A 22,434-nucleotide genomic window follows, 5' to 3' on the forward strand; every position below is an offset into this window, starting at 1 on the left:
ACACTCTTTCCTGCATCTAGCTGATAATGGGTGTAATCATTAGTCGAACAGCTGCAAACGAGAGTTTCTATTGGACAAATTCAGGTATGTTTATCCCCGTTTTGTTCCATTTGCTCCTGTTTAAGAAACGTTTTTCAACAGAATCGGCAGAATGAATACACCCCTGATCACCCTGATCACCATTAAACACAGTTCACAGTAGCCACGTTGTATTCCTTCTCGCGTCTACGTTATGCGCTCTCCTCCTTTCACCTATTCCGTTCTCTTCCCTTCAATGCACAACACATCAGCTGTATGTGACCAGGCGAAAAAACCTTTCCAAGACTCACAGCCTACAAACCCTAACCTGGACGACACTGGGCCAATTGTGCACTGCCCTATGGGACTCTCAATCACTGACAGTTGTGATACAGCCTGGAATCCAACCAGGGTCTGTAGTGATGCCTCTAGCGCTGAGATGCAGTGCCTTAGACCGCTGCACCACTCGGGAGCATCTCTGGAGAGACCTGAAAATAGCTGTGCAGCAAGGCTCCCCATCCAACCTGACAGAGCTTGAGAGGATCTGCAGAGAAGAATGGGAGAAACTCCCCAAAAACAGGTGTGCCAAGCTTGTACCATCATACCCAAGAAGACTCGATGCTGTAATCGCTGCTAAAGGTGCTTCAACAAAGTGCTGAGTAAAGGGTCTGAATACTTATGTAAATGTGTTATTTACGTGTTTTCTGTTTTATAAATTTGCAAACATTTCCAAAAAACTGTTTTTGATTTGTCTTTATGGGGTATTGTGTGTAGATTGATGAGAAAACACAAACATTTAATCAATTTTAGAATAAGGCTGTAGTGTCACAAAGTGTGGAAAAAGTCAAGGGGTCTGAATCCTTCCCGAATGCACTGTATGTGTGCCATTCAGAGGGTGAATGGGCAAGACAAAAGATTTAAGTGCCTTTGAACTGGTAGTAGTATAGTACTAGGTGCAAGGTGCGCTCCACAGTTTCCAGTTTTATTGTGTATCAATATTGGTCCATCACACAAAGGACATCCAGCCAACTTGACACAACTGTGGGAAGCATTGGAGTCAACATGGGCCAGCATAACTGTGGAACGCTTTCGACATAGTGTAGAGGCCATTCTCCAGCGAATTGAGGCTGTTCTGAGGGCAAAAGGGAGGGTGCAACTCAAATTTAGGAATGTGTTCTTATTGTTTGGTAAACTCAGTGTATATATACAGAGTAACCTAAATAAAATAGATGATGCTCTATGGTTTACCGTAGAATTGGAAGTCATTCATTATCATCATAGTATTTTTACAAATGTTTTTAAACATTTTTATTCAACCTTATTTATTGTGTTATTTTTTATTTTATTTTTTACTTTATTTTGTTTTGAAAATGTGTTCTCAACTCTATTTCATGAACTGCATTGTTGGTTAAGGGCTTGTAAGTAAACATTTCACGGTAAAGTCTACCTGTTGAATTTGGTGCATGTGACAAATAACATTTGATTAGATTTTTGACCCAATCTAACTTTATTTTTTACCTTTATTTAACTAGGCAAGTCAGTTAAGAACAAATTCTTATTTTCAATGACAGCCTAACCCAGCCAAACCCTAACCCGGATGACGCTGGGCCAATTGTGCGCCGCCCAATGGGTAGTAAATGATGTCTCATTGACTATGTAATGTACTGACACACTATATGTACAAAAGTATGTGGACACCCCTTCATATTGGTGCATTCGGCTTTTTCAGCCATACCCGTTACTGTCAGGTGCATAAAATCGAGCACACAGCCATGCAATCGCCATAGAAAAATATTGTCAGTACAATGACCTTACTGAAGAGCTCAGTGACTTTCAATATGGCACAGTCATAGAATGCCACCTTTTCAACAAGTCATTTCTTCACATTTTTGCCCTGCTCTAGCTGCCCCAGTCAACTGTAAGTGCTGTTATTGTGAAGTGGAAACATTTAGGAGCAACAAGGTGAAGTGGTAAGCCACATAAGCTCACAGAATGGGGCCGCAGAATGCTGAAGCACGTAGCATGTAAAAATCGTCTGTCCTTGGTTGCAACACTTACTACCTCGTTCCAAACTGCCTCTGGAATCAACTTCAACACAACAACTGTTAGTCGGGAGCTTAACGAAGTAGGTTTCAACGGCCAAGCAGCCGCACACAAGCCTAAGATCACCATGTGCAATGCCAAGCGTCGGCTGGAGTGGTGTAAAGCTCACCACCATTGGACTCTGGAGCGTTCTCTGGAGTGATGAATCACGCTTCAGGCAGTCCGACGGACAAAATAATGTTTGGTGGATGCCAGGAGAACGCTACGTGCCCCAATGCATAGTGCCAACTGTAAAGTTTGGTGGAGGAAGAATAATGGTCTGAGGAAGCATTTCATGGTTCAGGCTAGGCTCCTTAGTTCAAGTGAAGGGAAATCTTAACGCTACAGCATACAATGACATTCTAGACAATTCTGTGCTTCCAACTTTGTGGCAACAGTTTGGGAAAGGCCCTTTCTTTTTCAGCATGACTATGCCCCCGTGCACAAAGCAAGGTCCATACAGAAATGGTTTGTCGAGAACTTGACTGGCCTGCGCAGAGCCCTGACCTCAACCCCATCGAACACCTTTGGGATGAATTGGAAGGCTGACTGTGAGCCAGGCCTAATCGCCCAACATCAGTGCTCCACCTCACTAATGCTCTTGTGGTTGGATGGAAGCAAGTCCCCGCAGCAATGTTCCAACATCTAGTGGAAAGCCTTCCCAGAAGAGTGGAGGCTGTTATAACAGCAAAGCGGGGACCAACTCCATATTAATGCCCATGATTTTGTAATGAGATGTTCGACGAGCAGGTGTCCACATACTTATCATCATGTAGCGTACCTTGATGTATACAGTAAATAGCAGAAGCAGCAGCAGACAATAAGAATGGTGCAGAAATGCTTGCCACCCTGCAGGTCTTGATGAACTCTCCGTGCCAAACACTTGGCACTGCTTGCGTAAGTAGGGTTCTAAAAAAAATGGCCCGATTTGCATGACAAAGCATGCTAACGATTCAAGGGTGCTGAAGAGTGTGGTGGTGGTGTTGGTGCTAGGGAGGGGGGGCTGGCTGAAGGCAGAGGTTGACTGTTGGACAGAAAGGCAACGGACAGATGCTCCTCACAATGCACAGCAGAGACTTCTCCATAGAGACCAGTCAGGCATGAGATACTGGAGGCTAAAGCGGCTGGACAGTGGATGAACTGACTAGACTGGACAATGGTCAGAGCACACGTAGGAAATCAGAGTAGTGATCCTCAGTATTTAAGGAGAGTTACAGCAGCCTTGGAGTAGCACTAGGCAGTAAGAGCTGGAGTCGGAGCAGTCTGTTCTCTACGAGTCTACAGTAAGCCCAGTTACACTAAAAGGGGACATCACCTGTTGCAGTGTGGGTCTAGGGTAACTTTGATGTGTGTTATACGGTAAGATATGTAGCCTATCGCTATTTTATTTGAAGTGGTTCTCTTTGAAATATACACAAAATATAGTATAATATCTATAATACTTCAAATATTGTTTATACAGTATGTTTCTGCACTGTGTTAGTCATTGTATTGTTGAACAGAGGTGTATTGGTCTTTGATATGAATAGAGGCTACAGTATGATCCATTGAAGAAACCTAAGTGTTTCCTGAAAGGCAGAGACCAGTTAGCATTGTGTTTAGTTTCAGCTGTGGAACACTGAGACATAGAGATGACTGGAGCCCTCCTGTCTGGGCTTCTGCTCTGTTGCATAGTGGTAATGTCTATTCCTTTCTTATATATAAAATGAAATAATGTGGAATATGAATCCATTCATTGTTTTCAGCGTTTTACTGTAGAAATTAATTAATTTATTGGTAGATTTGATACGTTTCATAGGCTAAACACAACTACTCATTTGACTCCATGGTTCTGCTTGTTTCTATACTGAGTTCATTGGATAAGTACATATCAAGGATATTACATGTCTATGCCCTAGCCAACAGAATAAAGCAGAGTAAATGTTTCCTATATTGTAGGTGCTGTGTGAAAGTGAGCCAACACAGCCGGGGCCAGACAAAGGAGCGATGGACTCAGGTGGTGAGTTCTGGAACTGTCAATCACTTTCAATGCCATGGCAGCAACTCTTACAACCTGATGTATGATGCTAGAATGTCTTTAGGATATCATGTCATTTCCCTGTTGTTTCCATAGAGATTTGCTCAAATAGATGATAGAGGTGTTCCTGTAAAGTGTGATCCATGCCTATTTGTGGTTTTGTGGTCATAATGACAGAGGGCAGTCTGGTCCATCAAACATCAGACTGGGTGTTCCAGCTGGTCAACGTATCCCTGGACCTCTCCCAGGCAGAGAGCTTCTGCAGCGGCCAGTTCAGCTCCCTCACCACCCTGGGACAGCCTGAAGACGAGGAGGGAACCCTGGAGCTCCAGAGGCGGGCAGGCCTGCATGGACCCATGTGGGTCAGGGACCCCAACAGACCAACGAGCAGGCCTCTGGCACTAGCCAAACAGTGTGAGTTTAGCAACTACAACACCTATGTCATGATGCCATATTGCATTCATCTCTTCCACTCTATCAAGTTGTCTATAAATGATGATCGATACCTTGGTGTTGTGTTGTGATCAAGGCCAGCATAGAGAGTGATGATCTTCTTCTGTCTCTACCTGTTAGACATGCTCTTCCAAGCCCTGAACTTTCCCAGGGATTCTCAGGAGGGCTACGGTCGTGTCAACATGATGTTCCCGGCCCTGCCAGCGGTGAGCATGTGTGTCCGCGTGCAGTGGGATCCCCAGTGGGACCAGGTGTCCACCATGTACTCCTATGCCGCACCTGTCTTCACCAATGAGTTCCAGCTGCGCGGGCAGGTGGACAGAACAGGACGCATACTGCTGGCGCTCATTGTCCATGGGCAGCACCTCCCCTACAAGGCCTCCTTCCTCAACGATGGGGCCTGGCACCACCTCTGTGTTACCTGGCGCAAGGCTGACGGCCACTGGGCTATCTATGTGGACGGGGAGAGAGGGGCCATGGGCTCCAGGACTGACACCCCCAGGGACATACATGGAGAGGGCATACTTATCCTGGGGCAGGACCAGGACTCATTTGGAGGGAACTTCACTGAACCCTTCGTAGGGAATATCACAGATCTGAATGTCTGGGACACATCCTTGGAGCAGAGGCAGTTCCGTGCCCTGGACGGCTGCTCACCTTTGACCCAGCAAGCTATCTTTACCTGGAGTATTGATAATATGACCCGTCACCCAGTGGTAAGAGAGGTGTCAGCCAATCTGTTCTGCCCAGGTGAGACTGCACCAACACTCACACAACAATGAGAGATCCCTACATAAAATATAGCCGTAATCTGATCTTTATTGGATGTGCTTTTTATCAGTGCTTTTGATTCAATGTTGATATATTTTTTGTTTGGTTTAATTGTCATCTTGGCAGTTGAATCTTGGCCATTTAAACTTACTGTCAGCCATTTTGTTTTACATGCCCCTTGTGGTCTCTTAGTCCTAGTTAGGTAGCCTACTTTCCATTGAAGAAGGATTTGTTCACACACAAAATTCAGAATGCATTATTTGGGTGGCCTCCTGCAGATTAAAAATCAGAATGTAGGTATTTTGTTTCTTTCACATAGCTTTTTAATTCTGATATGGTACCTTTATAGAGCTTTCTATTGCAAACCTATTGTCCTTCTTCCAGATCAATCTGTAGCTATTACTAATCCAATACTGAGGCAGTGGTGATTGTTCCCAGTCCCCTGTCAGTTGGTTGTTGAATCGTTCTGGGTGATTTACCTCAAAAGAGGCCAGTTAAGCCAGTGGCTGTCTGCCTGAACACATCCAGTATGTCTGTCTGAGAGAGAGTCATGGGGGAGAGGAAACTGGTTAGCTTGGTTCACTGGCTAAAGGCCGTGTGGAGGGCAGAGGAGGGGGATTCACGCAAGTATGAGGTCTGTGCTTTACGAAGAGAATGGAGCTCTACTCAATAGTGAAAAGCAACAAAACGTTAAACCGTCACGAAAAAGAAGGGATTCCATTTCTGTGAGTAACAAGTTGACTGGCTTTTTGTTGGCAGCCATTTTCAGTAAAAATGTCAAACACAGTTAAATTAATTGCAAGTAATTGTCTGTGTTTTTCAAAGGTTGTTGAATATGAATATGAAAATATGATAGTATTTTACTTATACATGTAAATTGCTTTAGATTGAAAACATGTTATGCTACAGCATGCTAAATTAAACCAAATACTTAGAGGACCATGGAGTAAACAAAGGTGTTACAAAATCAAGAGCTCACTTGACGCAAATAAGTAATTTAAATGTATTTCCATGAACTTTAGTAGAATAATAAACTGATTATGTAGTTACTGGAGCTGTCTCATGCTGTGTGTCTGTGTGTTGTGATGCAGGGGTCCACAGGCAGAGGGAGATGCAGGGCTGCAGGGCTCTAGAGGGCTGGTCTAGCCAACAGCTCCCCTTGTACAGCTCTGCAGACTGCTCCACCACACTCCCCTTCGTCTGCAGGAGCAGCAGGGGTGAGTCAACCACTACCTAGACCGCCACTACATAGGCCTAGACCATTACTTACCTACTGTAACAAACATGGCTATCACAGTACATGACTCTTTACTGTACAACAATAACATGTATATATCTGAACTGACTAGTGAAATGAATTTAGCGTCACACTAGGGGATATGACTGAACATGAATAGTTGTGACTCTGTACAATGTTTGTGACTAAATACCCTAACAAAACATCAGAGAGGAACCATGGACTGTTTCTGACACATGGCTCTCCGTTACAGAGCGCTATGTTAAGATGAAGGGGTTGAGTGAGTTTCAGAGCTCCCATCCCAGTCCCTTCATGAACCACCTCATGCAGCTCTCCAATGGAACACAGGTAAAGACTGATTACTATAAATCACGGTTTGCCTGTCAGGATTAGGACATTTATGATCTCTAACTTATTTAACTTGACACAGCAATTTAACTTTGTTCTGTCAGAAAATTGTCAAATTTTCTTTGAACTACAAATTTTGATTTCCTTTACGTCCTCTGCTCTTTGTGTGTGTTTGTGTGTATTTGTGTGTGTGTGTGTGTGTGTGTGTGTGTGTGTGTGTGTGTGTGTGTGTGTGTGTGTGTGCGTGCTTGCGTGTGTGTGCGTGCTTGCGTGTGTGTGTGTGTTCATCAGGGTGTGGAGGGTGTGATTGGGGAGCAGTCAGGGGGCCAGATGAGCTGGGGTCAGGTGTCCAGTCTGCTCAACATGTCCAGGCAGGCCCTGGAAGACACCAAGGAGGGGCTGCAGCCTGGAGACATGCTGTCCCTGGTCCAACTGCTGGTGCGGGCTGCAGACGTGCCCACAGACATGGCCACGGAGGGGAACCACAGCCGGGCCACCAACAGCGCTGGGGAGCTCAGCCACACCTTCATCACTGTGGCTGACAGCATCATCAGCCAGGACAACGTCCCCAAGTGGCAGGCCATCAAACAGGTATCAATCAATTATTTAAAGTGATTTACGAAGCCCTGTTTACATCAGGTACCAGAGTGCCAGGCTACAGCAATGACTGCGAACAGGAGGAGGCAGAGACAAGGTGTTAAGAATGTAGACATGACTACTGGAGTATTATTTTAGCATATCTCCACTAGAGGACAGTAAGATGTATACTGTGAATGACCGAGAAACTATCAAATGAATGGTTACGCTTGGCTTAATGAGTTAGTGTACATGTACAGAACACATAAGGCTGAATCTTGATAAAGCTTCATTGCACATACACTAAATGTAATCTGCTCTAAATCCATTTATATCTAGCGTAACAATAAACAGGTCTAATTTATATATTGCTGCAGGACTTTTTCACAGACTATTATGATCTCTGAACAATTTTTATTTAATATCCAACAAAGACAATATTGAATGTTCTTTAAAGGAAGCACTGTGTGCTTTTATGGTTAACAGACCCATCCACAACAATTACGTAGAACATATATACTATATGTCTATGTATCCTAGTGGTAGCCATATGATAAGTGTTCATATTGATGCAGCGCTCGCCTCCCCCACTTCACCCACCTCCCCTCTCCCAGGCCTTTCTACCCTTCAAGGTCACAGCATAGCACAGCATAGCCAGACTGAATGTATTAGAGCAGCTAGAGGACTGAAACACTGTGGCTTTCCTCACCCACGTAGCACTGCTTCACTCACAGTGTCTGCTCTTCTCCAATAACTACAGCCAGGAGTCTCCTGACCAGCTGACCAAACTCTGTGTCCTAGTTATAGGCTTAATATCCTGGTCAGGTCACGTGGTCAGGGCCCTACCAATGACCAGTATATTGCTATGATGAACCCCATACCCTTATCCCTGCCCTGTGCCCCAGGTGGTGAGTGGACCGATGACTGTGGTCAAGAGTATTGACCGCATGGTGACCAGTCTGAGCACTCGGCTGATGGCAGAAACCGACCATCTGCTCATTCACAGCTCCAGCATCAGTAAGTCACTTAGTACAGTACATTCTCTAGACTGTTACAGTGTGTTCTGTGTGCTTCTGAAAGGCTGAGAGAGTGGGCAGACATACTACACAAAGCAATATTGAAACGATAACATCTTCCAGTGGCTAATTCTGGAAATAACATTTTTATTGGTTCGATATTGCTTTGTGTACCCACATGAACAAAATACTAAAGTATACTATAGAATATTACAGTACTTACTATAGAATTCTGTAGTATACTGTAGAATACTATACTAATTAGCACATACTGTACCCTGCCCATTCCCCACCCCATAATCCCAATTTGTGCCACCCATAAGTGAGAAACCTACATGCCAAGTATAGACCATATATTGTGTTACCTACAGGTTATAGAAAAGAGCAGAAGCTCTGAACTATGCGCTCAGACCCCACTCCTACCTACCTACAGTACCAACCTACCTACAGGTTCTGGACATGTTGCTCTTTTAGTATTTCTCCAGTAGGTTTCCTGAAGGACAAAGCCTGTACTTCTATGTCAAAGATAATAAAACAAAAACACTATAGTAAATACTACAGTCATGTCAGCAGAAACACTACAGTAAATACTACACTATTGTCAGGACCCGGTGCGAGAAACAGTCACTAATAATCGTCAGAACCCAGAAGATGAGGCAGACACAGCAGTACTAGAGATGGTGGTTTAATTAAAGAACAAAATCTTCAGGCAAAGAAACTAAATCCACAATGTCCAAAAATAAAGCCAAGAGGCACAAAGTGGAAATCCTCCAAAATACAAAAGAAACTCCACAAAGTGGTAAAAAACAGCAGGGAAAAACAAACCTCAAAAGACTACTCAAATAATACACAAGAACTAAACCAGAGAACCTCTGGAAAATCCAACAAGAGAAATATCTATATAAAACAAGGCTTGGGCAGGGGCTGGGTGCTAACTTACAAACACTGAGCAAGGAACTGAGGAACACACAGGGTTTAAATACTAACAAGGGAATGACCTACAGGTGCAAACAATAATTAGAGCAAGAAAAACAAAAAGGTACAAAAAAGGTGCAATGGGGACATCTAGTGACCAAAACCCGAACAGTCTTGGCCAAAACCTGACAGAATCCCCCTCCTAGGAACGGCTCCTGACGTTCCTACCAGCCTTCTCAGGGTGGAGGGTCCTGAACTGACGAATGAGGTCAGGGTCCAGTATGTCCTTGGCAGGAACCCAGGAGCGCTCCTCGGGACCGTAGCCTTCCCAGTCCACCAGATACTGCCAGGACCGCTGCACCCGGCGGGAATCCAGTATCCGGTGGACGGTATAAGCCGACTGGCCACCGATGACACGGGGCGGAGGGGGAGGTCTGCCTGCCGGGATAAGGGGAGAAAAAACAACAGGTTTTAATAAAGAAATGTGAAATGTTGGATTGATCTTAAGGGATCTGGGTAAGTGCAGGCGAAAAGTAACGGGATTGACTCTCCTGGCAATCTTAAAGGGACCGATGAACCTCTGGGACAGCTTGCGAGACTCCACCCGTAGTGGTAAGTTCTTAGTTGAGAGCCATACTCTCTGGCCGGGGTACAGGGTAGGACCGGGACGGCGACGTCTGTTGGCTTGTCGTTGGTACTGCTGAGAGGAACGCAGAAGATTAAGATGTGCCTTCTTCCACGTAAGCCGACAGCGTCTGATGAACCTCGAGGCTGAAGGCACTCTGACTTCTGCCTCCTGGTCCGGGAACAATAGAGGCGCATAGCCAAACTGACACTCATGCGGGGATATACCAGTGGAGGAGGAGCACAAGGTGTTGTGCGCGTACTCGGCCCAAACAATGAAGGATGACCATGTGGACGGGTTGTTGGAAACCATGCATCTGAGGGTGGTTTCCAGCTCCTGATTCATCCTCTCCGTTTGGCCATTGGACTCCGGGATTGGTACCCTGAAGATAAACTGGCCGTGGCCCCTATGAGTTGGCAGAAGGCCTTCCAAAACCTTGAGGCGAACTGGGGACCTCTGTCGGAAACCATATCTTGCGGAATCCCAAAGACTCGGAACACATGGTTAATCACCAACTCAGCTGTTTCCTTGGCAGAAGGTAATTTGGTCAAGGGAACAAACCTGGCCGCCTTAGAAAACCTGTCGATGATGACTAGGATCGTAGTATTACCATGGGACGGAGGAAGGCCAGTAATAAAGTCCAACGAGATATGGGACCAGGGTCGGTGGGGAATAGATAGAGGGTGAAGGAGTCCTTGAGGGCGGAGGTGAGAAGATTTGCCCTGGCAGCACACGGAACAGGCCTTGACGAAAGTGGCAACGTCTTCTTTTATGGTGGGCCACCAGAACTTACGCTGGATGAACTCCAAGGTGCGACCTACGCCCGGGTGACAGGTGAGGCGAGAGGAGTGCCCCCACAGAAGGACTTGGGACCTTGCTGCCTTGGGAACAAACAACCGATTAGCAGGACCTCCTCCAGGGCCCGGTTTGATGGCTTGAGCTTGTTTCACGGTATCCTCCACTTGCCACGAGATCGGAGCCACGATCTTAGCGGCCGGAAGGACAGTCATGTCAGTATCTTCTCGAATGGCAGGAGAGTAGATTCGTGACAAGGCGTCCGGTTTGAGATTCTTCGACCCGGGTCTATAGGTGAGGATAAACTGAAATCGGCTGAAGAAAAGAGACCATTGAGCTTGTCTGGAGTTCAACCGCTTCGCCTGCTGGATATACTCCAGATTTTTGTGGTCCGTAAGCACTTGAAACGGTTGAGAAGCCCCCTCGAGCCAGTGTCTCCATTCCTTCAATGCCATCTTAACCGCTAGGAGTTCACGATCCCCCACATCGTAATTCCTCTCGGCCGGGGTAAGCCGGTGAGAGAAGAAGGCGCAAGGATGAAGCTTCTTGTCTTCACCCCTCTGAGACAGGACAGCTCCAACCCCAACCTCTGATGCGTCTACCTCCACCACAAAAGGTTCATCCGCCGTTGGTAGTGTCAGGATGGGAGCAGAGAGGATGCGCTGCTTGAGTCCTTGGAAGGCCGTCTCAGCTTCTCTTCCCCACAGAAACCTTGTGTTGCCACCCTTGGTTACAGCTGAGAGAGGGGCTGCCACCGAGCTGAAGTTTTTGATGAACTTGCGGTAAAAGTTGGTGAAGCCCAGGAAACGCTGAACTTCCTTAACGGACTTGGGGGTGGGCCAATCCGCTACCGCCTCTACCTTCTTGGGGTCCATCTGGACTCGTCCGGGTTCCACTATAAATCCCAGGAATTGTACTCGAGAGGAATGGAATTCACACTTTTCCTGCTTAACGTACAAATGGCTGTCTAGGAGGCGTTTGAGCACTTGTCTGACATGCTTAGTGTGTTCTTGAAGGGAGCTCGAAAAGATGAGGATGTCATCCAAGTAAACAAACACAAAGATGTTAAGCATATCCCTAAGCACATCGTTTATGAGCGCTTGGAACACAGCCGGAGCGTTGGTCAGGCCGAAGGGCATCACCGAGTATTCGTAGTGACCAGTAGGCGTGTTGAAAGCGGTCTTCCACTCGTCCCCGGGTTTGATCCGCACAAGATGGTATGCGTTCCGCAGGTCAAGCTTAGTGAAGACAACTGCTTCCTGGAGCAGCTCAAAGGCTGTGGCCATAAGGGGTAGCGGTTACGGACGGTTATGGCATTGAGTCCCCGGTAGTCGATGCAAGGTCGTAATCCACCGTCTTTCTTGGCCACAAAGAAAAACCCTGCTCCCGCCGGCGAGGTAGATGGACGCATGAGGCCTGCTGCCAGAGCGTCCTTGATGTAGGTATCCATAGCAGCTCGTTCGGGAGGAGAAAGGGAAAAGATCCGACCCCTGGGAGGGCAGGTCCCCGGCAACAGGTCGATGGTGCAATCGTAAGGTCTATGGGGTGGTAGTTTGGTGGCCCTCTGTTTGCTAAATACCAGTTTGAGGTCATGGTAACACTCGGGAACTCGGGACAGGTCGATGGATTCTAGAGACTCGGAAGGGGAACTCTGGGAACTCGGGAAGATACAAGTGGCTTGGCACGTAGGACCCCACTGCTTGATAGTGCCCACAGACCAGTCGATGTGAGGGTTATGGCTGTGAAGCCAGGGATAACCAAGGACGAGAGGGAACTCGGAACAGGAGATCAGATGAAAGTTCATCACTTCCTGGTGTTGGGAAACTGAAAGTCGCAAGGGGGTAGTGGCACGAGTGACAAGTCCAGATCCCAAAGGGCTTCTATCCAACGTAGTAACCCTTATGGGGTCACTTAGAGGTTCAGAAGGAACGCCATTCTCCTTCGCCCAGACCCCATCCATGAAGTTACCTGCGGCTCCAGAGTCTACCAAGGCTTGAAGAGAAAACTCGTGGTCGTCCCAGGAAAGGGTAACTGGAATGAGCAGGCGGGAGTTGGATGATGGGAGGAGGTTATGTTTCCCGTTACAGTCCTCCCAGGCCTGCACGGGAGAGTGCGTTTCCCTGGAGCCCGGGACACGTGGAGCGGAAATGGCCCGGTTTGCCGCAATATAGACAGCATCGCTCCCTCATCCGGCGGTCTCTCTCAGCCTGGGAGATGCGTCCAACCTGCATGGGTTCTGGTGGAGCCAGCGAGGATAAAGGTGGAGACTCGGAGCTGGAACCGATAGGAGCTGGGGTGAGCGGTCTATGGTTTAGTTCTCTCTCTCTCAGACGCTGGTCTATGCGTGAAGCCAACTTGATAAGGGACTCGAGGTTGTCCGGTGGTTCCCGAGTGGCCAGTTCATCTTGGATGGTGTCAGAAAGACCCTTCAAAAAACACACTGTGAGCGCCTCGTCGTTCCAGCCACTTGCTGCTGCCACAGTGCGGAACTGGATGGCATAGTCCGTCACGCTGCGCCGACCTTGGCGGAGAGTCAGGAGCTGTTTGGCTGAGTCAGGGCCGTTGGTAGGACCTTGAAACACTCGCTTGAATTCTTCAGCAAAGGTATAGTAGCTGGCACAGCAGGGACTTTGGGCATCCCACACAGCAGTAGCCCAGACTAGGGCTTTTTCCGACAGCAGGGTGATGATATATGCTATCTTGGACCGGTCGGTGGGAAACGACGATGGTTGCAGCTCAAAGGAGAGAGAACATTGGGTGAAAAACCCCTTACAAACACTCGGATCCCCTGAGAACCGTTGGGGAGGCGGCAGACGAGGTTCAGCCAGGGGATTAACTGCCAGGGGCACTTGAATCGGATGAACTGGAGCAGAAGCGGTTGCCGGGGAAAGTCGATCCGAAATCTGCTTTATGGAAGTCAGCATCTCTGACAGAAGTTGAGAATGTCTAGCCATTAAGGCCTCTTGCTGAACCAGAGCAGCTTCGTGGCGTTGGACAGTCCCCTCGTGGTGGGACAGCATGGAAAAAAGATCCTGGGTACTGGCTGCCTCTGGGTTCATTATAATGGCTCAGTGTTTCTGTCAGGACCCGGTGCGAGAAACAGTCACTAATAATCGTCAGAACCCAGAAGATGAGGCAGACACAGCAGTACTAGAGATGGTGGTTTAATTAAAGAACAAAATCTTCAGGCAAAGAAACTAAATCCACAATGTCCAAAAATAAAGCCAAGAGGCACAAAGTGGAAATCCTCCAAAATACAAAAGAAACTCCACAAAGTGGTAAAAAACAGCAGGGAAAAACAAACCTCAAAAGACTACTCAAATAATACACAAGAACTAAACCAGAGAACCTCTGGAAAATCCAACAAGAGAAATATCTATATAAAACAAGGCTTGGGCAGGGGCTGGGTGCTAACTTACAAACACTGAGCAAGGAACTGAGGAACACACAGGGTTTAAATACTAACAAGGGAATGACCTACAGGTGCAAACAATAATTAGAGCAAGAAAAACAAAAGGTACAAAAAAGGTGCAATGGGGACATCTAGTGACCAAAACCCGAACAGTCTTGGCCAAAACCTGACAACTATAGTACAATCTGCAAAAACACCACATTAATTACTATTACTATATTATATACTACAGTTTTCCTTTACTACATTATTTATACTATAGTAAAGAGTAAATACTACAGTATGCTACAGTAAATACTTTTTGCTGACTTTAGTCCACAAAAGCACTACAGTGAATACTGTAGTAGTTATACCATAGTATACTTAAGCAATAAGGCACGAGGGGGTGTGGTATATGGCCAATATATCACAGCTAAGGTCTGTTCTTATGTACGAGGCAACGCGGAGTGCCTGGATACAGCCCTTAGCCGTGGTATATTGGCCATATACCACAAACCCACGAGGTGCCTTATTGCTATTATAAACTGGTTACCAATATAATTCGAATAGTCTAAATAAATGTTTTGTCATACCCATGGTATACGGTCTGATATACCACGGCAGTCAACCAATCAGCATTCAGGGTTCGAACCACCCAGTTTATAATATAGTATTTTTTCATGTGGGTAATGCGTCTACTGCTATCAGAGAAACCTGGACCTCTTTGGATCCCACCACATGAGCTTCATACTTGTTCTTTCCTTTGTTCTTCTAGACCTACTATTGCCTAACACAGGCATCTTGCTACAATACAACGTAATTTACCAACCGCTATGGAGCACTTAGCTGTTCCTCTTACTATAATACAAAAAGGACAGCTAGGCCTGCCCACTACACTATGTATGCTCCTTATACCACCTTTAATGACAACCTTCCTATCCGCAGTGAACCTGTCTTCGTCAGGTCACAGGTGGTTGCATGTAGGAGCATACCGTGTACAGGCCTTTCTGTCCTTTGCATGTTTACTCATTAGCACTTTTTGTAGGATGTGCTGCTGTGACTACAACCATTCCTCTTTCTATAGTTAATTCCACTGAGAACAGTTATTTATGTCATTCAGAGCTGGAGGTCCAGCAGCAGAGTCTGGGAGAGAAATCTAGTGGGTCTAAGTTCTGTGGTCCAGTGGTGGACAGCGTCACCAACATAGACTGCATCTCAGTCCCCACACAGAACATGCAGGATCTCCATGACAACGGTGAGAGACATCCCTGAGAGCACTGTACTGTCTGTAACTGTGCTGTCTGTAGCTGTACTGTGTCTAGATGAGAATATAAACTCCTTCAATCATAGCCTGCTGACTACTTTACAGTCTCAACCGTGCATTCTTCTAACAGTTAAAACACCTACAGTGATGAAGCAGGATTTTAAAATACATTCCAAGAATTTATCAAGCACTGAGTGTACAAAACATGAAGAACACATTCCTAATATTGAGTTGCAAGTTGCACCCCCCCCCGTGTTTGCCCTCAGAACAGCCTTTCGTGTTGAAAGCGTTCCACAGGGATGCTGGCCCATGTTGACTCCAATGCTTCCCACAGTTGTGTCAAGTTGGCTGGATGTCCTTTTGGTTGGTGGACCATTCTTGATACACACAAGAAACTGTTGAGCGTGAAAAACCCAGCAGTGTTGCAGTTCTTGACACAAACCTGTACGCCTGGCACCTACTACCATACCACGTTCAACGGCACTTACATATTTTGTCTTGCCCATTCACCCTCTGAATGAACGAATGGCACACATACACAATCCATGTCTTAGTTGTCTCAAGGCTTAAAAATCCTTCTTTAACCTGTCTCCTCTCCTTCATCTACACTGATTGAAGTGGATTTAACAGATGACATCAATAAGGGATCATAGCTTTCACCTAGATTCACTTGGTCAGTCTATGTCATGGAAAGTGCAGGTGTTCTTAGTGTATGTACTGGTACACACTTGTCAATGCATGGTACAGACATGATGTTTTCATCCATTTGTAGTACCACTTGACTTCATACAACTATTCACAATCTGTATTAGCTGGCTATTATGAGACATAACATTGCTCTGTTTCCACTTTGTGCTGCATTGTTAAACTGTCTAGTGTTCTTAGAAGTGTTGTTTATGTGGATGTTGATGTTGTTGTTTATGTGGATGTTGTTGTTTATGTGGATGTTGTTGTTTATGTGGATGTTGTTGTTTATGTGGATGTTGTTGTTTATGTGGATGTTGATGTTTATGTGGATGTTGATGTTGTTTATCTGGATGTTGATGTTCTTGTTTATGTGAATGTTGATGTTGTTGTTTATGTGGATGTTGATGTTGTTTTTTTATGTGGATGTTGATGTTGTTGTTTATGTGGATGTTGTATGAGCAGGCTTCCAGATAGTGACTGTGGTGAACACGTGGTACAGTTCCCTGCGGCCTCTCTTCAACTCAGAGGAGAACATCACCATGTTTCCCATCGTCACCGATGGCATCCAGCGGTAGGAAAGACGAGAACTCTGAACTGTTTTAGACCATGGTGACACTGAGTAGGCACGAAATGAGAAGAAATCATTTGCAACTTCTTTTTTTCATGAATTACTGTAGATATGAATCAGTCCATTAAGAACATTACTTTTCATTTTCCATGAACACTTTTTTCCCATTAGTGCCTACTGAGCATAAGCCAGTGTTGATATCCAGCCTTATGTGTGACTGTCCCCATATGGCCTGTGCTGTGCTATGTGTGTCAGGTACCTGGGCACCATCCTGGGCTCTTCTGTCATCTCTACTACAGTCCTGGGTGACGGACAGCCTGTCAGCATGGCTGTACGCTTCCAGCTCCAACACAGAGCTCAGGTTAGTCTCACACTCACATGGAATATATTCCTCTATACACTATATACCTCTGCCTCGCTCAGAGAGAATATGATATATGCCCCTTGTTCTCCTCCATAAGTCTGTCCTTTACTGTAAGTGTGAAAGGATGTCCTGTTCCATTGATTCCTTTAGAATCCTGTAGGGACCGTGTATGACCCAGTCTGTGCATTCTGGGACTTTGATCTGATGTAAGTATAATGACAGCAAATGTTCTGCCATTACATCAATAGAAATCAGTGTTTGATTCATTAGTGTAAAGGTTACCGTACATTGCGATGAAAGTGTAAACTGTTGTCCCCCTCTAGGCCAGAGGCAGGGGGGTGGTGGTCTACTAGAGGATGTGAGGTCATCTCTAAACAATACGACTCCACTGTCTGCTTCTGCAACCACACCACCAACTTTGCCCTGCTGATGCAAGTCTATGAAGTCCAGGTGAAGGTCCATTCTATCCTCCACAAGTCCTCACATTCCACATTGTGAAATAGTGCACTCAATAGAGAATAGTCACAGACACTTATAGTCAGTATAGTTTCTGATAAATACCTATGTGTGTGTGTGTCAGAGGAGTCCAGAGAATGAAAAAGCCCTCCAGGTGATGACGTTCATTGGCTGTGGAGTGTCTCTGTGTGGCCTACTCTTCACCTTCATCCTCTTCATTGCTGTGGGGTGAGTGGTGCTCTGCTTCACGGAATAATCTACTAGCATGTGAAGGGTACAAGACATGTGTTTGTTTGAATGATTAGCTCTGTCTGTACAATATGTCTTCTTTACCATGCTGAGCAGACCCATTGCTGCTGTGTTTAGTATTTATGTATGATTACTGACTCACAGGCATGTTGGTCTGACCTTGATCCTCTCTCTGTCTCTCCTCTCCCCTCTCCGGCCTGGTGTGGGTTCAGAGTTCCTAAGTCTGACCGCACCACTGTCCATAAGAACCTGATCGTGGCTCTGGGAATAGCTGAGCTTCTGCTAATGTGCAGTGACTGGGCCTCTGCTAACGAGGTGGGACTCTTTACGTACAGTAGCTCTGTCTGTCTTCAAACATCCCATTCTCTGTATGGTTATGGGTACTATGAACTAGAAGAGGGCATAGGGTCAGAGATCCATGTGCCTGTAGGCTTTTATCTGCTTTGGTCGTTGAATGTATGATAGGACTCCATTCTCTTCTCGAGACCACGGTACTATATGTGTGTTACTTAAATGGCGGACAAGTGTGTCAATGCTTTGTCCCTCCTGTTCACTAGGGGGTGTGTCTGGTGGTGACAGCCCTGCTGCACTTTTTCTTCATGGCCTCCTTCTCCTGGATGCTGGTGGAGGGGCTGCTGCTGTGGAGTAAGGTGGTGTCTGTCAACATCAGCGAGGACCGCAGGATGAAGATGTACTATTCCATCGGCTGGGGTAAAACACACTACAGCAATAACACTATGTCCTGATACACTCCACACAGGACTCATCCAGTCACACAAGACACTGGCCTATATCCTACAAGCCCAGTTTGTGCACAGTGCTGTCTGGAACACAACTCATCTAGACCAAAGGCTGTGTTCCTACTGACCACATTGGAAGAGTGTATTTATTCAAATAGCTAAACACACTCATTATGATGTGTTATAAGATGCTCATCTATTGGCCAGCTGTCTGAGGTGTTCACTTTTTTCAGACTAAATAGAATGGCTGGTGAATGATGTCTACTGCAGTGCCTGTAACACAGCAATGTCAACTCTCTTCATTAAAGACATTCCTGTGTTATATTCCTTTAAAAAAATCATATTGTTGCTTTCTTTTTGCAGGTTTACCTGTTGTGATTGTTGGTGTAACCTTGACGATATCCTTGGACAAGTACAAAGCAGACAATCACTGCTGGCTCAATGTGGAGACTGATATGATTTGGGCTTTTGTGGGACCTGTTCTATTTATCTTGGTCGTATGTAGCTTTGCTTTACTTGTGTTACTTCACTTTACTGTGTGTTTGTGCATTTGTGTGTGTGTGTGTGTGTGTGCATTTGCATGTGTGTGTGTGCATTTGTGTGTGTGTGTGTGTGTGCTCACCTGTGATGATTATTCATGTGTCATACATGTGTCATGCAGCAACAATATGGCATGTCCATCAGTTGTTCTAAGACTTTGTGTACTCCTAGGTCAATGCAGTGGTGCTTTGCCGGGTAGTCATAGTGACAGTGTCCAGCGCTCGTCGTCGCGCAAAGATGCTCACTCCCAGTTCAGCATCTAAACTCCATACCTTCGACCTGACCTGGTGAGTCACCACACTATAGCTCTCTCTTTCTCTCTCTTTCTCTCTCTTTCTCTCTCTCTCTCTCTCTCTCTCTCTCTCTCTCTCTCTCTCTCTCTCTCTCTCTCTCTCTCATTCGCTCTCATTCAATCTCTCGTCCTCTTTCCCTGACTCTCCTGCTCTCTCACGCACATGCAAACCTAGGACACATACATAGTATTTTGATTCTGAAACCCAACATCCAACACTTGGTGGCTTTTCATGGTATCTTTCATATGTGCGATACAACGAGACAGAGAGCTGTCAGAGGAATTTTCCTTTGAAGCGCAATCTGTGGAATAGGTGATTTTCAAATCCACAAGTGACCGATCCACACAGCCAAACTTAACTGAACTAAACAGAGAGACTGTAACTGTATGAGAATGAGGTAGTTTGAGTCTGAAGTAGTGGGAGTTGTTATAGGTCTTATCAGCCTAACACCTGGTCCTAGCGAGACAGAGAGACGGAGAGGCAGACTGTGTGGGTGTGTGTTGGTCTGTGTGCTTTTCACTGAGCTCATTGTCTGGTCAATGTGGACTCTAAACAGGGACCAGGGCAAAGGGTTCAGTCCTGTCCCAATATAGACAGGGTCTAAACATGCTATACTCATATATAGCTGCCTACATGCAGAGACAAGAGAAATAAAACAATGATATTGTGCACACTGCACATCTATGAACACCAAGACAGTATTTCATTGAGATATTTATTTTCAATCATCACCTCTTCATTTCCTTGTAAAGAGAGTGAAGGAGTAAGCAAGCCATCTCTGCCCCCTCCGCAGTCTATCTGTTCCCCGTAAGAATGTGATGAGATGTCACAAGTTTGGAAAGAAGACTAAATTGAAAAGAAAAGCTAAGGAAGAAGAGGAATTGCTCACTTTGTCCTTGTAGACAAAGTTCAACGTGAACTCAATCTCCTGGCCCAGGTGCAGCAGGACGACAACAAATCAGAGACACAGAGCATACATGATAATAATGTAATAATGTGATTATTATTATTATTTTTACTAATTTAAATTGAATACACTCGCATCAAGTATAGCTGTGGTTGTCAAATAACTACATTTTGTACAGTTATGCAGTGTGTGTGTGGTGTGTGTGCGTGCGTGCGTGCGTGCGTGCGTATGTGACAATAGCTAGACCCCATAATGGACTTCTATTCAGCATCAACTGAGTCCTGCCAGGAGAGTGTGTGTGTGGGGGTCGGTGCATGAGTGGGTGTGTGTACTATACTGACAGTCTGACTTCTGCAGGGCTGTGACGCGACCAGTCCTTATTCTACTGCCGGTGCTGGGCCTTACCTGGCTGTGTGGAGTCCTGGTGCACCTATCCATGATGGTGGCCTATGTGTTCATCGCTCTCAATGCTTTCCAGGTGAGCAAAGCCATCCTTTCAAGGATCTTTATCTGTAAAAGTTTGTAGAGAGCGAGCGCAAGAGAGATGGGCTAGACAAGCCGATTGGTGGGCCACGGGAGCAGTGTAGTGTGTGGGAAAGGGTGGCTCAGTCTGGACCTTTGAAAGACAGATCATGGCAGGGCTCAAGGCTGGCCCCTCGCCAGATTCACCTCCACCTCTCTTCCCATCACACTCCTGATAAGACCTATAAATCAGATGGAGGTAGGCTCCCCTCTCTCTCTTTCTATCTCTCTCTCTCATATAAGCTTCCTGCATGGTTGTTAATTCATGTGAATGAGCTGGCCATGGCCCCAGAGTAACCCTCAGAGAGCTGCTAGTTAATTTAGATTTATTGTGAGGCTTCATCCGGAGAGAGGGGAGGTAAACCTCATCATCCTCAAACTATACTTAGGCTGTTGAGGGTCCATAGAAATAACTCACTATATTGTACATTGTCTTCTGTCTTTTCCTTCCTGTAGGGCCTGTACATATTCCTGGTGTATGCGGTTTACAATAGTGAGGTATGTTTTCTAAGAACTCTGTTTCAGCGGGGCTTCTTTCTCTCAGAATGCAGTTGTCTATCTGTGGCATGCCAACCATTTGACAATGCTGAACACGTCAGTGGCAGTACAAGCTACTGAGGGTATTGTCTGCTTTTCTTAAAGGTGAGAAATGCCATAAAGAGGATCAAAGAGAAGAGGAAAGCCTTGTCTTTCACGGTGAGACAAAAAGCATACAGCGACATCCGTACTAACATTTTGATTATTCTCAACCTGGAGAAAAACATTATGCTAATTCAGGATGAACATGCATTGAATACACAATCAGTCGGCGTCATGTAAACTTCTCAATGCAATCTCATTGGTTGTAGAACTGTTCCCAGCCAATCAGCTTTCTGCCGTCCCAGAGGGGTCCAGCCCAGACGTGGACCCACAGTCTGCCACCTCCCTCCAGCCCAGAGACCAGCGACATCTCAGGCCCCGGCAGCACCACTTCCACATCACTGGTCATCAAGAGTGGTAGGAGAGGCTGGCCAGAGTGGGGTGGGTGGCTCTGGGGTTGGAGTGAGGATTGGGGCTGTGGAGGGTTGGGGTGGGTCAGGTTGTCTGGTTTTGGGTAGGCTGGGTTGGGTTAGGGTTGGGTAGTGGTGGGTTGTGGTGCAAGGGGTCATGCAGTCTGGATATTACACTTAGGTGTTCAACAAACCTGACATGAATGCCATTAAAGGCATTAAAGGAAAGTTTACCCAAAACTCTCAAATGATTCCATACATTGAAACTAGTTTAGTTTGTAGTTTGCCCTCTCCCCCTCTCTCTCCCTGTAGTGCTGTACTGAAACAGCTGCAAAAATGGGTCACATGACTTGTGACTCGTGCTGGATGCAGGCCTCGCTCTACTCCGTTGCCAGTGAATTCATTATTCAGAAATGTGTTATTTTATTGAAAGCGTACTGCCGAATGAGCTATTTTTGTCAAAAGTACTATCGGTTTTGAGTCAGGAAAGTTGTATATTTCAACCTAAAATATTTGCGATTATTTTATATTATTATCTTATCTAGCCGACTGCCACAGCAGCGGCGATGGCTAACAACTGCGCATGTGCGCCCTCATGGGGTAGACAGTGA

At 45.9% G+C, this 22,434-nt stretch overlaps 1 protein-coding gene across 1 annotated transcript; it reads left to right on the forward strand.

Annotated features, from left to right (window-relative positions):
- The first annotated feature begins 4,287 nt into the window (after positions 1–4,287).
- LOC120050863 (adhesion G-protein coupled receptor D2-like) lies at positions 4,288–21,834 on the forward strand. The gene is made up of 15 exons (XM_038997393.1): positions 4,288–4,531; positions 4,691–5,320; positions 6,433–6,558; positions 6,832–6,926; positions 7,218–7,517; positions 8,408–8,519; positions 15,365–15,499; positions 16,658–16,766; positions 17,019–17,124; positions 17,278–17,333; positions 17,451–17,577; positions 17,708–17,811; positions 18,045–18,147; positions 18,390–18,543; positions 21,683–21,834. The coding sequence occupies exons 1-15, from the start codon at positions 4,288–4,290 to the stop codon at positions 21,832–21,834; spliced, it is 2,553 nt and encodes an 850-aa protein (XP_038853321.1).
- The last annotated feature ends 600 nt before the right edge of the window (positions 21,835–22,434 follow it).

This window comes from Salvelinus namaycush, chromosome 1 (genome assembly GCF_016432855.1).
Source record: "Salvelinus namaycush isolate Seneca chromosome 1, SaNama_1.0, whole genome shotgun sequence".
Lineage (NCBI taxonomy): Eukaryota > Metazoa > Chordata > Actinopteri > Salmoniformes > Salmonidae > Salvelinus > Salvelinus namaycush.

Coding starts and splice junctions, on each gene's coding strand:
- LOC120050863 (XM_038997393.1), top strand. CDS start 4,288: ATGACAGAGGGCAGTCTGGTCCATCAAACATCAGACTGGGTGTTCCAG. Junction 7,518..8,407: donor AGTGGCAGGCCATCAAACAG/GTATCAATCAAT, acceptor CCTGTGCCCCAG/GTGGTGAGTGGACCGATGAC. Junction 17,812..18,044: donor ATCCTCTTCATTGCTGTGGG/GTGAGTGGTGCT, acceptor GTGTGGGTTCAG/AGTTCCTAAGTCTGACCGCA.